This window comes from Jaculus jaculus, chromosome 14 (assembly GCF_020740685.1).
Source record: "Jaculus jaculus isolate mJacJac1 chromosome 14, mJacJac1.mat.Y.cur, whole genome shotgun sequence".
Classification (NCBI taxonomy): Eukaryota; Metazoa; Chordata; class Mammalia; order Rodentia; family Dipodidae; genus Jaculus; species Jaculus jaculus.
In genome coordinates, this window is record NC_059115.1 from 12839873 (window position 1) to 12860608 (window position 20736).

A 20736-nucleotide genomic window follows, 5' to 3' on the forward strand; every position below is an offset into this window, starting at 1 on the left:
ATGACATGTAACGTATTACCAAGAAGAAACAAGCACTTAGAAATAGCTCAAGCTGGGCCAACAGCAAGAACTTATCATTGCTCTCCCTCCCTTCTCCCACCATTTCTTTTAAATGGACCATCCAGATTCATACCATAGATAGACTGTGCAGATATTCCGCCTTTCAGTCACCAAAATGACCTCCAAGAACTCATGCCTGCTTGCTCCAACTGAACAATTCAAACACTCCATGGCAAAACTTGTGCCCCTAGACTCAATAAAGGGACTGGTTCTTGGGTCTCCCCCTCCCTCTCCCTCCCGCCCGCCCGCCCTCCCTCTCTCTCTTCTTGTAGCACTTGGCCTCTTTGTTTGCAACTATGCATGTGTTGGACACATATGTACTTCCTAGTTGATGGATGAGTGTTCTCCACCCGAACTAAGTCCAGTTGACCATGACACTAAGAATTTTATACATGTTAAACATTTTATAACAATTGCCTATAAGAAGAGAATATAAATACATTCACATTTTTTAAAAATCTGACTACAAAGTGAAGAATTCATTTCAAAGGGACAAAAACAATACAGGAGATCAATTGCAAACAACTGGAGAAGTTCAGGTAAAACAACTGTTTTGGAACACATGTGTTGGGAGTAGGACAACAGAAACAAAATAAAAGGATAAATTCCAAAAAATACTTAGCAGATGTATGCACAGGACTTGGTGACATGGGAAATAAGCCTGAAATGACTGCAACATAGACTCCCTGATGATGAACAAGACACATGCTGTCTGAAGACACCGCATTCCATATGCCCCTAAGAGCTCTGTGAACTCCTCCATGTGAATGAAGGTCAACAGTAGGACTGATATGTCTCCTATATCTCTTACATCCCTAATGTTTTCTTTAGGCTGAATGCTCTGATGAACAGTAAGGGTTTGACAGTTACTAAAGGAAAGATTTGCCACATGTGCTGCAGCTTTAAGATTTCTTTCTAGTATGACGTCTTTGGTGACAAGTAAGGGATGACCTTGTTCTGAACGCCTTTTCACATTTAACACACACATAGGGCCTTTGGTCACTGTGAAGTTTCTGATGTTGAGCACGGGATGAGCCATCACCAAATGCCTTTCCACATTCGGGGCATTTGTAAGGTTTCTCTCCAGTATGAACTCTCTTATGTCTTACAAGGTAAGCAGCATGAGCGAAGGATTTACCACAGTCCTTACACTCATACGGCTTCTCTCCCGTGTGAATTTTCTGATGTCTGGCAAGATATGTCCTCCTTTTGAAAGCTTTGCCACATTGCTTACATTCAAAAGGCCTCTCTCCTGAATGAATTCTATGATGAATGGTCAGCTGGGAGCTTTCTCTAAAAGCTTTTCCACACTCCTTACATTCATAGGGCTTTTCTCCAGTATGAATTCTCAAATGAACAGCAAGATGTATACTCTGCCTAAAGGCTTTCCCGCATTCCTTACATTCATAAGGCTTCTCTCCAGAATGTACTCTCTGATGTCCAGTGAGTGACATACGATGGCTAAAGGCTTTCCCACAATCATCGCATTTGTAAGGCTTCTCTCCCGTGTGAATTCGGTGGTGTACAGTCAGAGATGAACCACTGCGGAACGCCTTTCCACACACACTACACTTGTAGGGTTTCTCTCCGGTATGAATTCGCCTATGCATTGTAAGTCCTTTGTGAACACTGAAGACTTTCCCACAATCAGTACAATCAAATGGTTTCTCTCCAGTATGATAATGTCGAAAGTGACGCGTAAGGGACATGTTATACCTGAAGGCTTGACCACACTCGAGACACTGATAGGGCCGCTTGCCGCTGTGACACCGCTGGTGTTGAGCAAAAGTAGAGCTATCCCTAAACGCCTTCCCGCATTCCTCACATGCATACGGCTTCTCTCCGGTATGTATCCTCTGGTGCTGAGTCAGGTGAGAAAGTTGCCTGAAAGCTTTTCGACATTCCTGACACTTGTATGGTTTTTCTCCGGTATGAATTCTTTGATGAACAATAAGGTAGGAATTCTGGCTAAAGGCTTTGTTGCATTCCTTACACTCAAAGAGTTTTTCGTGGGTGTGTGTCGTATGATGTTGAGCCAGATGATGCCTCTGCTTGAAGGCTTTACCACATTCCTTACATTCATATGGTTTCTCACCCGTATGAATTCTCTGGTGAACAGTAACAGATGAGCTATGGGTAAAGGTTTTCTCACACTGATTACATTTAAAAAGTTTCTTTCCTGTATAGACTTTCTTGAGTTTTTGCACTGTGGAATTCTTGGAGAAGCTTTTCTTAGTGGACCTGTGACTATAAACATTATTTTCTACATAGTCCAGATAGACAGGTTTCCAGGGTCGGGTGTATTTGCAGCTTGTTTTCTTTGTGAGGGTTTTGTTATGAGTGATAGTTTCTTGCCTGCTAAATGTCTCTGGACTTACCATCTGCTTCTCAGAAAGTTCTTTACATTTCCACGTTTTTCGAGAGCTTGTCATTTTCTCCACTGACACATCATCAGAGAGGAATTTCTTCACAGATACTTTCTGTGTCTTATATCTGGGCTCCCCATCTGAAAGATGTCCAAAAAAGGGGCTTCCTTTATCATGGACTATTAACAAAGGAAATATTTAAAGTAAGATAATTCAAAACTCTTTAATAAATTCCACATCTGTCATGTACAAGCATCTGAACTGGAAAATGTACAAGAAATTCCCAGAGGACAAGAACACTGAAATTTACCTTGACTATGACCTGACTGGATGGAAAGTACACAGGAGGGATAGAGAGATGGCTTAGCAGTTAAGGCGCTTGTCTGCAAAGCCTAAAGACTCATGTTTGACTTTCCAAGTCCCACGTAAGCCAGAAGCACAAGGTTGCATAAGCACACAAGGGGTGCGCAAATTCAACCACAGTGGCCAGAGACTGCGGCATGCCAATTCTCCCTCACGCTCACTCACGCACTCTCTCCCTCAAAAAAAAAAAAAAAAAAAAAAAATCACCAGAAATAAAGTACATAGGAGACTACCAAAGCAGTCCTCTGGATATATCTATGAGTTGGTTTCCAAAGCTGATTAACTTAGAAGGTAAGGCTTCCTTTGAATGTGAGTGACACCATCCAATAGGCTGCCAAGATTAGACAGAATAAGAGAATAATGTGGAAATCCACAAGCAGGTAGGCATACTTCTGTTTGCTTCCTGAATTGCTCCAATCAGGTTGGAAACTTTCCTCTGTCATGCCCTTCCTCCATGTTTCTGCTCCTACCCAGCCCAAAGCAATGGAGCCACAAATCATGGATGGAAACCTCTCAAACCATCAGCCAAAATTAATCTTCTCTCCCTTCAGTTGTTAATAACAAGCACTCCGTCACAGCAATGTAAAAGCACAGAAAGAAACATGAAGGAAAACAGAAAATAATGAAAAAAAACATGCAAAAATTACTCAGAAAACTAAGTATAGGATAAGAGGACCTAGAGAAGTAGCCTGCAACAATAATGGTATTTTATGTTAGACTATAACTTAAATTCACTTTCATAGGGTCTCCCACTTTTAACTGATCTATATTTATAGTTGAAATAAGTATATTTAAATATCATTATCATTGCTGCTCAAAACTCTCTAGAGATATCCTGCAACCACACACACTATGCTCTGTGACTTCCCTTGGGATGTACAGGCAATCCTATGGCTATCTTTCTACAATCAGACAATGATGAGCCTGTGTCTCATCCTCTGTATGTTTGGGCTTATCCTTTCCTTTTTTAAAATAATTTATTTTTATGAGAGAGAGAGAGAGAGAGAAAGGCAGATAGGGAGAATGGGCACACCAGGACCTTCAGCCACTGTAAAAAAACTTCCAGATGCATGGGTTCTGGGCAATTGAACCTGGGTCCTTAGGCTTCCTTCACAGGCAAGCACCTTAACTGCTAAGCCATCTCTCCAGCCCAGTTTATCATTTTCTTTCTTTCTTTCTTTCTTTCTTTCTTTCTTTCTTTCTTTCTTTTTCAGTTTTTTGAGGTAGGGTCTAGCTCATGCTAACCTGGAATTTGCTATGTAGTCTCAGGGTGGCCTCAAACTCATGGCAATCCTCCTACCTCTGCCTCCTGAATGCTGCGATTAAAGGTATGTGCCACCAGGCCTCACTCATTTTCTCACTTGCAACAACTTAGGGAAAGTGTCACTTCTTAGGCCAGTTAACAGTCTTGTTGATCCCTTTATTGAAAAACAAGTTATGAGAGCCTAGAGTAGTGTAGAAGAGATTTGGCAAGTTCATCCACAGAAAAGTTTCACTTTACCAGCAGGCATGTAAGGCTAAAGAAGAGCTTCTGAAAAGCCTAAGTGAGGAGGTTAGGCCCTCTGAAGATGGCTGAACCACCCTAGGGAAAGGATTCCTCATCCAATCTCTCATTCTCACCTGGTGATGGGCTTCTTATCATCACGCTCTTCACCTCCCAAGGCTCCTTCCCTTGCTCCAACAAGGAGATTAGATGTGGCTTAGAAAGGCAAGCTCCTGCATATAAAAAAGAACATTAGTGGGCTGTATTTAGGGTTACTTCAGGACCTCAGCATAGTTTAACTGTGATACATCTACATATAAGAATGATCAGTTAAAGAGACAAAACCCATTTGAAGGACATACTATGTAAAACTTTGGAATAGTCTACTGGGAGCTGCCAATAGCGAACCCTAAAAAAGTTAAACTACTTCTTACTGGTGGGGGGAAGGGAGAAATTTTAGCTCAGTACTATTTTAAATGTTTTTATTTGCAAGCAAAGAGTGATAGAGAGGAAAGAGAGAGAGAGAAAAAAATGGGCACACCAGGGCCTCCAGCCACTGCAAAGGAACTCTAGATGCATGTGCCACTTTGTGCATCTGGCTTTATGTAGGTACTAGGGAAGTGAACCTGGGCTGTTAGGCTTTGTAGGCAAATGCCTTATTAACTACTCTAGCTCAGTATTTTGTTTGTTTGTTTGCTTTTGTTTTTCGAGGTAGGGTCTCACTCTGGTCCAGGCTGACCTGGAATTAACTATGTGTCTCAGGATGGCCTCGAACTCATGCAATCCTACCTCTGCTTCCTGAGTGCTGGAATTAAAGGTGTGCACCACCACGCCCATCTCTAGCTCAGTTATTTTTAAAGGTTTATCACAGTAGTAACTGAGACTGCTTGGAATTTGAATTTGCAGTAGAAGAGGGCACCAACATTCTGCTCTGGCCTCTGCACATGAACACGCGTGCATGCACATACATCTATACATACAGGTGTGCGCACACACTCACGAATAAACAGAAATCTCAGCAGGAAAAAACAGAAACTGCAAAAAGAACCAAATGGAATTCTAGAATTAGTAATAACGTATCTTTAAAAATCACTAGGTAAGGGGCTGGAGAGATAGCTTAGCGCTTAAGACACTTGCCTGTGAAGCCTAAAGACCCAGGTTCCTGAGGACCCACAAAAGCCAGATGGGACAAGGTGGCACATGTGTCTGGAGTTTGTTTGTGGTGGCTTGAGGCCCTGGTGTGCCCATTCTTTTTCTCTCTCTCTTTCTCTCTGCCTCAAATAAAAATTTAAAAAAAAAATCACCAGGTAGGGCTGGGGAGATGGCTCAGCAGTTAAAGGCATTTCCTTGCAAAACCTGCCCAAGTTCTATTCCCCAGGACCCACATAAAACCCAAAGCACAAAGTGGCCCATGTATCTGGAATCCCTTTGCAGTGGCTGAAGGCCTTGATGTACCTATTTTCTCTCCTCTCTATCTCTCAATCAATCAATCTCTCTCACTCTCTCTCTCCTTGCAAAATAGTTTTCAAAAAAAATTTTTTTTCTGTTTTTTTGAGGTAGGGTTTCACTTTAGCTCAGGGTGGCCTCGAACTCATAGTAATCTTCCTACCTCTGCCTCCCAAGTACCAGGATTAAAGGCATGTGCCACCATGCATAATTTAAAAAAAATTACTAGCTACCTAATGACTGAAGGTGGAAGTTAATTGTAGAAATTACTCTGAAAAATATTTTAAAAGACCAGAAAGTGAGCATAATATCAAAGGACTCAATTTGAATGCAAATGAAGTCCCCAAAAGGAGATGAAAAAGGAGAAAAAAAATCAAGAAAAAAAGTCCCATTTCCCTGATTTTGTTAAAGATATGTTTAGTTTAAAGCAGATCAATAGGATAGGGACAAAAAACTTCTAGAGACAATATGGCTAATCTAATGAAGTGGGCCCAGAACTTAGAAGGGTCTATATTAGTTTCCCCAAGAGCAGGCATCTGAAGTTATTTCAATAGTTTGCACACATACACACAATACATAGACAGTGCTTTAAAGTAGATTCTAAATTGCACATGGGGGAAAGATCCTTACCCACTGAAACCAGGTTCTGATAGTTCTCCAATACCACAGTCCTGTATAAGCTCCTCTGAGAAGGAGTTAGCCATTCCCATTCCTCCTGGGAAAAGTCTACTGCCACATCTTTGAAGGTCACCAAGTCCTGAAATGACATTTTTGACCAACCAATGCTGATTGCCCACACGAGTCCAACTCAATGTGCTAAAGTGTCTCAATGTTGAAAATAGTCCATGAAGCCGGGTGTGGTGGTGCACTCCTTTAATCCCAGCAGTAGAAAGGCAAAGGTAGGAAGATTGTCATGAGTTCAAGGCCAGCCTGAGACTACATAATGAATTCCAGGTCAGCCTGGACCAGAGTGAGACCTTACCTCGAAAAAAAAAAAAAAAAAAAAGTCCATGAAGCATGCCTTAATCCCAGCATTTGGGAAGCAGAGGTAAGAGGATCGCCATGAGTTCGAGACCAGCCTGAGACTACAATGTGATGCACTTTGCAACAGAATACTGTGCAGCACTAAAATGAATGGAATGTTGGCATATGCTACAACACAGGTGAATTTCAAACACATTACAGTGAGTGAAAGAAGCAAGATACAGAAGTCTACGCCATATATTGTTCCATTTGTGGTGGTTTGAATTAGTCCCCTATACACTCATGTGCTTTGAATGGCTAGTTCCCAGCTGATGGCAATTTGGGAGCTGGAACTTGCTGGAGGATGTGTTATTGGGGTGAAGTTAAGGATGCTATAGCCCCTCTTATTTCCAGAGTCTGGCTCAGTCTCTTGCTGCTACTTTCCACCTGCTGTGCAAGTAGGTGATGCCCAGCCTCTGCTCATGCCATCCTTTTCCTTGCCATCAAGTAGCATCCTCTTGAGACTGTAAGCCAAAACAAATACTTTCCTCCTATCAGCTGCTTTTGGTTAGGGTTCTTTGTTCTAGCAGTGAGAAGGCAACTGCAACACCATTTCTATGAAATATGTTATTCCTCTTTATATGAAATGAAAATTCAAAACTCTAGTTAGAGAACAAATTAGTAGTTGGCTGGAGGTGGAAACAGGGAGTAAGTGTGAGTGAGCTAATTGGAAACAAGACATAAGGACATTTAAAAAAATTTTTTTTGTTCATTTTTTATTTATGTATTTGAGAGCAACAGATAGAGTGAGAAAGGCAGAGAGAGAGAAAGAAAATTGGCCTGCCAGGGCCTCCAGCCACTGCAACCGAACTCCAGATGTGTGTGCCCCCTTGTGCATCTGGTGAACATGGGTCCTGGGGAATCAAGCCTCGAACTGGGGTCCTTAGGCTTCACAGGCAAGTGCTTAACCACTAAGCCATCTCTCCAGCCCAAGGACTTCTTGAGTCTAGTTCAAGGCTAGCCTGGGAAACAACATGAGACTTCCCCTACCCCACTGTCTTGAAACAAAACACACAAAAGAAAAGCATAAAATAACTCAATGAGGAGTGAGAGGTCTAGCTAGCTAGCTAGCTATATAAATATAGATATGCCTTTTCTCTTACACTCTCACAACACTTCTGTGACCTCTAGTCACCAGTATGTGGGGACCTCCCTATTGGTGACCAGTCAGCTCTGCAATGGACAGCAGCTGGATGTCCTCTAATTTAATACAATGTTGACATAAAATACCCGGAAATCATATCAGGTGCCACAGGGTGAGGGCCAATTCCCACAGTACCTCTTCAAATGCTGATGCAAACTAATGCTGTAGGTTGTTTAAGGATAGAGACATGGAGGGGAAAAAAATCAACAGAAAGAAATTCTGAGTCTAGAGAGACTGCTCAGTGGTTAAAGTTGCTTGCGTACAAAGCCTGATGTCCCAGGTTCAATTCTCCAGTACCCACATAAAGCCAGAAGCACAAAGTGGTGCATGCAAGTTGAGTTTGTTAGCAGTGGCAAAAGGCCCTGGCGTGCCCATTCCCTTTATCATTCTATTTCTCTATTTCTCTCTGCTTATAAATAAATTAATTTAAATGTTTTTTAAAAAGCAATTTCCAGGAAAAGGTTCAGTGGTTAAAGGTGCTTGCCTGCAAGGTCTATGGCACTTTCTCTCTTGCTCAAATAAATAAATAACATTTCAAAAAGTTATTTCCAGTGTCATCTATTAATAGGAGAGGGGCACTGGATTTCTATTTACCCTGGAACACAATTCACTAGTACTGAGATAGCATGCGCCACCCTGTCAGGTGTCAACATTGCATTAAAAATGAACACAGTACTTAGCACAGGGTAGTGCATGTCTACAATCTCAGTTCTCAGGAGACTGAGGCAGAAGTATTGCCACAATTTGATAACAACCTAGGCTATATAATGAGGCTCTATCTAAAAAAGGGGAGGGCTGAAGAGATGGTTTAGCAGTTAAGGCACTTGCCTGTGAAGCCTAAGGACCCAGGTTCGATTTTCCAGGTCCCATGTAAGTTAGACGAACAAGGTGGTGCATGTGTCTGGAGTTCATTTACAGAGGCTAGAGACCCTGGTGTGTCCATTCATTCTCTCTCTCCCTCCCTCCTCCCCCCCCCCCCCCGCCTCTCTCTCTGTCCCAAATAAAGATAAAATAAAATAAACTAGGAGTGGTGGCACACGCCTTTAATCCCAGCACTTGGGAGGCAGAAGTAGGAGAAGCACCGTGTGTTCAAGGCCACCCTGAGACTACATAGTAAATACCAGGTCAGTCTGAGCCAGAGTGAGATCCTATCTCAAAAACACACAAAAAAAATTAAAAATTAAAAAAAAGTACACAAGGTATGAATGAAAAGCATTTCAAAGCAAGCTCTATACCTCATCATACATAGCTATAAAGCAGCTGATGTTAAGGACAGGTCCTCTGGGAAAGCTGTACCAGGCCCTTGAACAAGACTGTTAATTATAATTTTCAAGAGAGGCATTGCTAAGTGTTTATCAGCAAGACTGCCTTTTGTAGACAAGAATGCACATAAAAACTAACCTGGGACATGGCTTTCACTAGTTCAACAGTCATTTTTGCCTTCTTCTGGATTCTCTCTGGGTGAACAACAACAGTGTTCTTGGGAGGGCCAGCCTAGAGGAAGAGAAAGGGTAGTGAAAGCCAAGGTCTTCTCTGTGCTCCCAGAATCACCAGCCTAAGAAGTCTATCTTATTACAACATTTATTTGGTCTCAAGTCTACAGAGCTATTCAATAATGGGTGTAATGGCTATAAACCTCACTGTCAACTTGGATTTGGAATCACCTAGGAGGAGACACACCTCTAGGCATTTCTGTGAGGGTGCTTCCAGAAAGGATTGCTGAGGAAGAGCATTCTGAACATGGGTGGCACCATGACATGGGCTGTAGTAAAAAAATGAACAAAGAAGGAAAGGGGGCTGTGGATATGGCTCAGTGGTTAGGAGCACCTGCCACCTAAACATGAGGGCCTCTCAGGCTAGAGACCACCAAGTTTGACTCCCCATAAACCACATAAAAAGCAGGGAAGAGGCCGAAGGGATGGCTTAATGGTTAAGGTGCTTGCCTGCAAAGCCTAAGGATCCAGGTTTGATTCCCCAAAACCCACGTGAGTCAGATACACATGGTGGCACATGCATCTGGAGTTTGCTTGCAGTGGTTGGAAACCCTGGCATGCCCATTTTCTTTTTTTTGTTGTTGTTGTTCATTTTTATTTATTTACTTGAGAGTGACAGAGAGAGGGAGAGAGAGAGAGAGAATGGGCACGCCAGTGCTTCCAGCCACTGCAAACGAACTCCAGACGCACGCGCCCCTTGTGCATCTGGCTAAAGTGGGTCCTGGAGAATCGAGCCTCGAACTGGGATCCTTAGACTTCACAGGCAAGTGCTTAACCGCTAAGCCATCTCTCCAGCCCCACTTTCTCATTTTCTTTGCGCCTCCCCCCCCACACACACACAAATGAATAAATAAATAAATAAAATATTTTTTAAAAAGCAGGACATAGCTATGCATATCTATAAACCCAGTCTTTGGGGGCAGAGAACAGAGAGTATCTGGGGCTTGCTGTCAAGACTGTAGCTCTGGGTTCAGAGAGAGATACCCTGTCTCAAGGAAATACGTGGATGAGCAATAAGAGGTCACCGCAAATTCTCGTCATTTGCATGTGCGCACACACAGGGCAAGCACATCTGCACACTACACCAAACTGCATGTATGTGCACACACACAAAAAGGATGAACGGGAAACCAACCAAACAGTTGCATTTCTCTCTCTCTCTGCTTTGGGTCTGTGGATGCAACGTGACCAGCCTCCTAATGCTTTGCTGCCATGATGGACGGTATTCCCACAAATCATAATCAAAATAAACCCTTTCTTCCTTAAGCTTATTTCATCAGGTCTTTCTTTTGTCACATTCATGAGAAAAGGAACTCAATAGGTAATCAGTGGTCACTGAAGCAATATAATTTACAATTGCTTCCTTTACACTTGAAGTCCTAATTTGTTTTAATTGCCTCCCCATTATCTGTTATTTCCTGTAGAATGTAAGTCTGTGTGTGTGTTTCAAGGTAGGGTCTCACTCTAGCCCATGATGATCTGAAATTCACTCTGTAGTCCCAGGTGAGCCTCCAACTCACAGCAATCCTCTTATGTCTTCTAGGATTAAAGGCGTGCACCACCACACCCAGCTGGTATTTCCTCTATTTTATAAGTATAGGCAGAATTCTTCCCTTTGGGGGTTCTGTTCCATGATTTGACACAGTCAATACATTGAAATCCCACTTGTCTGTTTTTATTCTTTTTCTTATCTCACTCTAGCCCAAGCTAACCTGGAATTCACTATGTATTCTCAGGGTGTCCTTGAACTCATGGTGATCCTCCTACCTCTGCCTCCCAAGTGCTAGGATTAAAGGCATGTGCCACCACGTCCAGCTCTCTCTCTTTTATACACACACACACACACACACACACACACACACACACACACACAGCTCACAGCCTCTTATGTCTCACTCAGATGCAAACATTCCACAACCTCACAGAGACAATATTTGAAAAACACTGTTGTTTACAACATACTGTGGTTTGCATAGTCTCTTTCCCACTCATTTTGGTCTCATTCACAATTCCTAATCTTTCTTCCCTATTCACTCTAAAAAAAAAAAAAAAAAAAAAAAAAAAAAAAAAAAAAAAAAGGGGCTGGGAAATGGCTTAGCAGTTAAGGCATTTGCCTGCGAAGCCTAAGGACCTCAGTTCAATTCCCCAGGACCCACACAAGCCAGATGCACAAGGGAGTGCATGCATCTGGAGTTCATTTACAGTGGCTAGCGGTCCTGGAGCACTCATTCTCTCTATCTGCCTCTTTCTCTCTCTCGCTTGCTCACATAAATTCATTCATTAATTAATTAATTTAAAAAAACATGATTGTTTCTGGACATGGTGTCACACATCTGAAATCTCAGCACTTGGGGAATAAGAGGCAAGAGGATAATTTGAGGCTCACCTGAGCAAAATAAGGAGTTCCAAGCCAGTCTGGGCTACACAATGAAACCCGTCTAAAGAATCCAAAACTGGCCCCTTTCTCCACCTGTATGCAACGTAGTGCTTGTAGTCTTAGCCAGAGCAATGAGGAAATAATGATAAAATAAAGCAAAATAAAATAGAGGAAAGAAGTAAGAGTGATACAAATGGGAAAGGAAGAAGTCAAATTATTCATATTTGCAGATGACATGATCTTATACTCAAAAGACCCTAAGGACTCCCACAGGAAACTCTTAGATCTGATAAACACTCCCAGCAAAGTAGCAATATACATAACATACAAAACTAACAAACTTGCCAAGAAAAGTCAGAAATTTAGGAAAAGAGGCTAGGGGTGTAACTCAGTTGATAAAATAGTTATTTCCTATGGGCAAAGCCCTAGGTTCAATCCCTAGTGCTACATAAACTGGACATGGTGGCAAACATCTACAACTCCAGCACTCAGAAAGTGGAGGATCAGAAGTCAATGGTCATCCTCATCTATATGGTGATCAAGGCCAGAAAGACAAAAAAAAAAAAAAAAAAAAAAGAAAAAGAAAAAGAAAACAATCTCATTCACAATAACTTTTAAAATTACTATGAATAGGGCTGGCAAGATGGCTTAGTGGTTAAGGCGCTTGCCCACCAAGCCTAAGGACCCAGGTTTGACTCCCCAGAATCCACGTAAGCCAAATGCACAAGGTGACACATGCACACAAGGCTATACATGCCCACAAGATGGTGCACATGTCTGGAGTTAGATTTCAGTGGCTAGAGGCACTGGTGTGCCCATTTTCTCCCCACCCCTTTGATAAAAAAAAATAGTAAATTACCTAGGAATAAATATAACACAGGAGGTAAAAGACCCTACAATGAAAATTTTCAGTCACTAAATAAATTTTAAAAGATAGTAGAATATAGAAACTTTTCATGCGCATATTGCCAAAAGTGACCTATTAACACAATCACTATCCACTGTAATGATATTCTTCACAGCACTGGGGGTGGGGGGAAGGACCCCTAAAATCCACATAGAAACAAAAGACTCCATATATCCAAAACAATCCAAAGAAGAACAATGCTAGACATATCGCAGTATCTAACCTCAAATTCTACCACAGAGCCACACTGACAAGGACAGCGTGGCACTTGCACAAAAACTGACATGTAGACCAGTGTAATTAAATAGAGAGCCAGAGCAGAAATTAACCTGCTTGTATATTTGTCTCTAGTGTGCCGGAGCTTATGTGTGTGCAAATGCATGTGCATGACTGTGGAAGCCAGAGGTCAACATATGTTATCTTCCTCAATCACTCTCCATCTTTCTGGTTTTTGTTTGTTTGTTATTTTGGTTTTTTGAGGTAGGATTCCACTCTAGCCCAGGCTGATTTAGAATTCACTACGTGGTCTCAGGGTGGCTTCAAACTCACGGTGATCCTCCTACTTCTGCCTCCCGGGTGCAAGGATTAAAGGCGTGTGCCACCATGCCTGGCTCCCTTTTGTTTTTTAAGACAGGGTCTCTCACTGAGCCAGGAGTTCACAAATTTAACTAGATTTGCTAACCAGCAAGCCACGGGGATCCCACCTCTGCACCCCTATCAGCACTGGGATTACAGGCATGCTCCTTTTACATGGGTGCTGGAGATCCAAACTCTGGTCCGCAAGCCTACAAGCAAGCACTTATTACATCTTGATATTTTCCTTCAGTAATGAAGCACATAGGAGATATGACTTATAGGTAACAAAATATGTAAATAATAAATTTATAAGCTAGACGTTGACATATACCCCATGTTTTCTCTCACATGCAGACCCCAGAGTTTAATTTTTGTACATGTGGGTATGTATATGGGGGGAGGTCATGAAACTCGAAAGGGGAGCATAAGAGCAACAGAAAAGATGTTAAGGAAATAGGAAAAGAAAATGACAATACATAAAAATGTGACATGAGGGGCTGGAGAGATGACTTAACGGTTAAGGTGCTTGCCTGTGAAGCCTAAGGACCCAGGTTCAATTCCCCAGAAACCATGTAATCCAGATGCACAAGGTGGCACATGAGTCTGGAGTTTGTTTGCAATGGCTAGAGGCCCTGGCACACACATTCTCTCTGTCTCTTTCTCTAATAAATAAATTAATTAGTTAATAAAATATTTTTTAATATGACATGAGAGGCTAAGGAGATGGCTCAGCCATTAAAGGTTCTTGCTTGCAAAGGCTGCCCATTAAGGCTCAATTCTCCAGTACCTATGTAAAGCCAGATACCCAAAATGGCACCTGCATGTGAATTTCATTTACATCCCAAGGCACCCAAATTCTGTCTCTTTCTCCACAAAGAAATAAATAAAAATGGGTTTTTTAAAAAAAAAGTGACTTGAGGGCTGAAGAGATGGCTCAGCAGTTAAAGTGCTTACCTGCAAAGCCTACTGACCCAGGTTCAATTCCCCAGCACACATGTAAAGCCAGATGAACAAAGTGGTACACACATTTGGAGTTCATTTGCAGTGGCTAGATGCCCTGGTATACCTACCAACTTTCTCTTTATTTCTCTCTCTCTCTGTTTCCCTCTCTGAGTCTCTCTTCTCTTTGCTTGAAAACAAATAAATAAAATATTTTAAAAAGTAATAAAATGTGAGGGCTGGAGAGAGAGCTTAGCGGTTAAGGCATCTTCCTGCAAAGCCAAAGGACCCAGGTTCAATTCCCCAGATGCACAAGGGGGCGCACGCATCTGGAGTTCATAAGCAGTGACTGGAGGCCCTGGAGCACCCATGTTCTCTCCCTCTCTCTGTATCTGCCTATTTCTGTATCTCTCTTTCTAATAAACAAATAAAAATAAAATATTTAAAAATAAATAAAATGTGACTTGAGGCCCCAGTGTGGTGGCTCACACCTTTAATTCCAGCTCTTGGGAGGTCAAGGTATAAGGACTGCTGTGAGTTCAAGGCAAGCCTGACACTACATAGTGAATTCCTGGTCAGCCTGGGCTGGAAGGAGACCTTACCTTAAAAAGCAAAAAAACAAAAATAAAAAAGTCTAAGGTGTGTGTGGGAGGCTGGAGAGATGGCTTAGCAATATAAGGTGCTTGTCTGCAAAGCCAAAGAATGCAGGTTCAATTCCCCAGGACCCATGTAAGCCAGATGCACAAGGTGGTGCATACATCTGGAGTTCATTTGCAGTGGCCAGAGACCCTGGTGAGCCCATATTCTCATTTGCTCCCATCTCTCTCACATGCACACAAAGAAATAAATACATATTTTTTAATCTTTAAAACAAACTGACATGAAAGCAGAGGAGGTGGTGACTGGGGAATAACAGGAGAGGGGCAAGGGGACCAGTTAGGAAAATTTGGGAAGAAAATCACTAAGAATAATATACATATGAAAATACCATAATAAAAGCCATGATTTTGTATGCTAATTTTAACAAACAATAGAATGATTTAAACCCAAAATAGATTTTTCAAAACATAATGGGGAGGCACTTGGTAGGAGGATCCTGTGAGTTTGAAGACCACCTGAGACTACAGAGTGAATTCCAAGTCAGCCTGGGCTACTGATACCCTACCTCGAAAAACCAATAAAATAAAATATCTTTCTCACATACACAATGATATCTTTCAGAAATACACTGATTGCTTATACAGTCTAGCTTTGGTTTCACAGATACATGTATGTATATATACACACACACTGTGGTAGTCCACATTCATTCCAATTACTTAATACACATAATACATTGTGGAATCTTTAATAACACCAGCCTCTGGTAAACACACAACCTCACAGACTACAACATGGAAATAGGTCAGTCTCACTGCCCACTTGTCTCTCTCTCACATACCAACGTACTCTCTGGTCTTCACAGCCTTGTGTCTGTCTGTCCCTCCCATTCACCCTCTATCACAGGAGCACGTGTTCATCTTTCACCTTCAGGCATATATATATATATATATATATATATATATATATATGTATATATCACCGTGTGAACTTACTCTAGGGAGATGAACAAACGTCCATTTCCCCCAGACAGACCAACAAAAGGACAAACGTGACATTGTCAATCTGGGCTTGCAAGGAGTTCCTTATAGGTCACCCCAAAATTGCCTCACCACCCCAGGCTCTTCCTAACATGATCATGACTAATTAATGGATGGTGCATCATCAAGTCTTCCTTTGAGTTACGTTTTCCTACGTCCAACTCTCTCTCAAGATCACTTGCAGCTGATGTGCGGGGGGGGGGGGGGGAGTAGGAAATAAACTGGATGGAAGCCCAGGTTAGGGACCCTCCCCCCCGCTCCTTCTCCGGGTACCAGCGTTAACAGCTCCGTTGCCATAGCCATTGACCTAGCTAGCTCGGCTTATAGCTTTGATCCGGTGGTTGCCATGGTTACCAGGCCACCATCATCTGCTCCCAGCGAGGCAACTGGATGATCACGAAGACCGGGCAATAGAACGCTCCCACAAGCCCACGTATCCTGGACCCCTCAGTTTGTGAGCCCCCCAGTCTGAGTGTGACCCAGAGAAAATGTGAGCAGAGCCCCTCCTCCGCACACTTTATTAAAAAGATTTTTATTTATTTGTTTATTTGAGACAGAGAGCGGGGTGGGGGAAAGAGTGAGAATGGGCACTCCAGTGCCTCTACCCACTGTAAATGAACTCCAGACGCCTGCGCCATGTGCATATGGTTTACGTGGGACCTGGAGAATCGAACCTGGGTCCTACGGCTTCGCAGGCAAGCGCCTTAACCGCCGAGCCATCTCTCCAGCTCCCACACACTTTTACGATACCGAACCGGTGCGTCCCCTCCCTGCCCCCCGAGCCAGCCGCACACGGGAGCTTATTGAGCTCTGACGACACCGTGGCGTCACGGGTTTCCTCGGCCTGTCCCCAAGTCTGTCCCTCCCTCGGAGGACAGCTGTCAGTCCTGCCAACAGAGCCCCGGTCCTCCGCCGCAGACTACTCGCACACGCCGGCCTCTGGGGGACGACGAGGACCCCCCTCGGCCGTGACCGTTTCCGAGCGGCTCGCCTCCCCTGCGCGACGCTGCGGGGCTCCAGATCCCCTACCCCGCCCCAACTCACCCGCCGCTTCCTTCCCAAACCCCGGGAGCGGTCCGCCCAGCGACGCCGCCAGCTTAACAGTGGAGCGCCCAGTGCGCACGCGCCGCCCGGCCCAAGAAAGGGGGCGGGACAGGAAGTGAGGGGCGGGGCTTGCCAGAGAAGGCGCGCGACCTGAGGCGGGGTCTGGGACAGGGGGCGGGGCTTGGCGTTGAAGGACGCGTTGGAGGCGGAGTCTCATGACGGAGGCGGGGCTTGAAGGGCGCGTTGGGGGCGGGGCCTGAGGTGAGACTCAATGCTGAGTGGAGAAAGACGAGTTGAGGGCGTTCTAGGTGAGGGGGGGACTTGGCGGAGAGCGAGAGCGCTGTAAGGAGTGGAGCAACGGGCGAGAGCGTGTGGCAGAGGGTGTGGCCTAGGAATTCTGGGGCCCTGACAGCGAGGACCAGATCGCGCAAGCGCTTGGGTGTGCGCGTCCCTTCGTTGCCCGGAAACCAGGAGCGTCCCTGGTGATGAGATCCTGGAACCTGGAGGGTGGCGCCGCGCTACTCTGGCCATTGGTTTTGTGACCTATACCCGTTTGAACGCAGTCCTTCCGTGTTCGTCCGCGGGAATATCATTTATTTGCCCGGGGGAGAGGCTTCAGATGATCTCATGCAGCTCAGGCTGGCCTCCCAACTTGCTATATAGCGAAGGACGACCTGAGACTTCCGACTTTCCTTCCTCCACCTCCCAAGGGCTGGGATTACAGTCGTGGTGCTCCTGCCAGAAGAAATGTGATCTTTTGAAGCTAAGCTTTGCCACAGTAAGAATGACAAGTGTTGAGCTGGAGAGATGGCTTAGCGGTTATGGAGCTTGCCTGTGAAGCCTAAAGGACTCCAGGTTTGATTCTCCAGTACCCACTTAAGCCAAATGAACATGGTGGTGCATGCATCTGGAGTTTGTTTGCAATGGCTGGAGGCCCTGATGTGCTCATTCTCTAATAAACAAATAAAAATAAAATAGTTTTTTAAAAAAATGGCAATGCTGGGTGTGCTGGCGCAGGTCTTTAATCCCAGCACTTGGGAGGCAGAAGAGGACCATTGTGAGTTGGAGGCCACCCTGAAACAACATAGTGAATTCCAGGTCAGCCTGAACCAGAATGAGACCCTACCTCGAAAATAAAAATAAAGAATAAAAGAATGGCAACTGTTATGGCTCCTCACCGGTCATGTTGATCACCTTTGTGACTAGCACATTGTACCACATTTTTCAACTCCAACATGGGAATCATTAGTGTTGAGAGGTAATCAATAAAATATTATCATTGGAACCAGAGGGACTACTGTTCTATCTGTCCTTTGTCAAAATGAAAATTTCATTTTGAATTTTTATTGCACACTTTAATATATGGACATACTGTAATTTGGTCATATTTCCTTGGGGCTATTATCTTTCGTCCCCTCTTCTCTGTCCCCTTTCCACTGAGGACCCTCAGCTTTCAAGGCAGTTCTGTCTGTTTTGCTCTCTGGCTACCAGTGGGAGCAGCATCCATATTCATCTTGCCATTTCCTTTGCAATGTTTCCAGGGTCCTGCTGGATGTGACAGAGATGACTCCTCCAGTGCTAGGCACATGGCTTTATCTTCCTGTCATTTTGGTAAGCCTTGGGTCTTCCCAGTATTCGTGGCCACCTGGAAAATGCAGATTCTCTAACCAAGAGTGACAGTAATATTAATCAAAGTGGATAAACATATACATTTAGAAAGCTTTTTGATGGACATACTGTCTCTATTTAGCCAAAGAACAATGGAAGCTTCCTTCTATGGTTTTTGACTCAGTTCTCAGTACCACAGGTGAATTCCCTCACACTGAGTGGACCTCGGTTGATTACCCCAATAACTTATGTGTCACTATGGCACTGGTGTGTACATCTGGCCTGGCTGGTTGATTTTGTATTTGGAAGGATCCACTGCTTGTTCATTGTGGTAGTTACCTTCATGGTGCTGGGACAAAACACCTAAATCCAAAATCAGGTGATGGAAGGAAAGGGTTTATTTTAGCTTATAGCCTTGAAGGGAAGCTCCATGACGGCAGGAAAAGATGTTAAAGCAGAAACTGGACATCAAGAGAATTGTCTCAAAAAAACGAAGAGGAATGTGCTGGACGCGGAGACCTGAAGCTCTCCTAGAGGACTCCTCCCATCCAGGTCGGCATTCATCCTCACTCATCTTGCCCTCAGCACCCGCCTCCAGCAGCCACGGGTAAAGTGGAGCTGGTCCAGAAGGGCAAGGTGGTGGAGCAAGCGGAGCATTACGACCATGATAGGGCCACCTGCATGAAGGACATGATAGGGCAGGATGCTGAGCTCACCAGTGAGGAGTGCAATCTGGTTTCAGTGGCCTACAAGAACATGGCTGGGCTGGCAGGTCCGCCTGGAGGGCTATCTCCAGCATTCAGCAGAAAACCAACACCTCCAACAAGAAGTTGCAGCTTAGTAAAGACTGTGGGGGAAAAAGTAGAGTTGGAGCTGAGGTCGATTTGCAACATGATCCAGGAATTGTTGGATAAGTATTTAATAGCCAATGCAGTTAATCCAGAGAGTAAGGTCTTCTATCTGAAAATGAAGGGAGATCATTCCCAGTACCTTGCTGAAGTTGCATGTGGTGATAATGGAAAACCAACAATAGATAATTCTCAAGGAGCTTACCAAGAGGCATTTTGATATAAACAAGAAAGAGTTGCAGCCCATGCATCCAATCTGCCTGGAACTGGCTCTTGACTTCTCTGTATTTTACTATGAGATCCTTAATAACCTGGGGCTTGCCTGCACACCAGCTAAAATGGCTTTTGATGAGGCCATCACAGAACTTGATACACTGAATGAAGACTCCTACAAAGACAACAGCCTCATTGTGCAGTTACTTAGAGACATTATGGACACCAGACATTGCAGGAGAGGGTGCTGAACACTAAAGGCATACAGGGTGTCCTCCTTCCAGTCAAGAAAACCCTGTTCCATCTCCATTCCTTACTCCACTCGGATTTCCCATAGCACAGAAACCCATTCATTTGTATGGAATCAACTGTTCATAGTCTTTTCACACTGCAGCTTTGGGAAAACTCCATTCCTTGATTTGTTTGTCTTGGCCTTCCTGGTGTGCAGTTAGTGCTGTAGAGCAGTATAATAACTTAATTTCATATAAATTTAAGTAACTTCTAGATACTTATGTAAAGGACTAAAAATTTATTTTGAATTTAAGTAAACTGAACCAGTTCTACCAAGTGACTATGTTTTGTATTACTGTGAAGATATGAAAATGTAGTCAATTACAATTGAAAGAGTATTATGCATAACTTCTTAATTTCTACATTCCCTCCCTGACTCTTCTTTGGGGATTTCCTTTCAGAAAGCAGCTTTTTGATGCTCTTACCAAATATCCCTTTTTAGTAAGAATCCAGAAGTATTAGATGGAATGGGAAAGCACTTACTGTATCTGGGCTTGGGGTCACAAATCCAAATGCCTCCTATGTCACATATTTTGGAGGTCATGTTTGTCTGCGACAACAGGAAGTTTCCTTATTCATTCCTCATTTTCTGTTTGAGTTGAGATCTTCCCTTTCCAATAAAAATTCACACACACACCCACCGCCTTTGTAGTTCTGGTATTCCTTTCACCATGTAGTGGAAATAGCATGTTGCTGCCAGAATGCAAGCCCTGCTTTTGACAAATTACAGTGCATGCCATTTCTTAAGACAGGAGAAAGGGGAAGTAAAGTCCACAAGTCCACGTGTAAAATTTTAGTACTTTTCCATGCAGATTTGTGCACATGTAAAAGGGTGTCCACTTTGTGTAGTGATTGATTTTTAGAGGGTTGGACCACTATATTATGCATTGCTAATCATTGACTGTAGTCCCCACA

At 43.6% G+C, this 20736-nt stretch overlaps 1 protein-coding gene and 1 pseudogene across 1 annotated transcript in view; one reads left to right on the forward strand and one right to left on the reverse strand.

Annotated features, from left to right (window-relative positions):
- Zfp28 (ZFP28 zinc finger protein) overlaps positions 1-16931 on the reverse strand; it is a 37729-nt gene extending 20798 nt beyond the window's left edge. Inside the window, 6 exon segments of the mRNA XM_045133318.1 lie at positions 501-523; positions 931-2566; positions 4410-4505; positions 6349-6475; positions 9287-9379; positions 16862-16931. Of these exon segments, the coding sequence (XP_044989253.1) occupies positions 501-523; positions 931-2566; positions 4410-4505; positions 6349-6475; positions 9287-9319 (1915 nt within the window). The 5' untranslated portion in view covers positions 9320-9379; positions 16862-16931.
- LOC101612441 lies at positions 12215-20204 on the forward strand (annotated as a pseudogene).
- Positions 20205-20736: the final 532 nt, after the last annotated feature.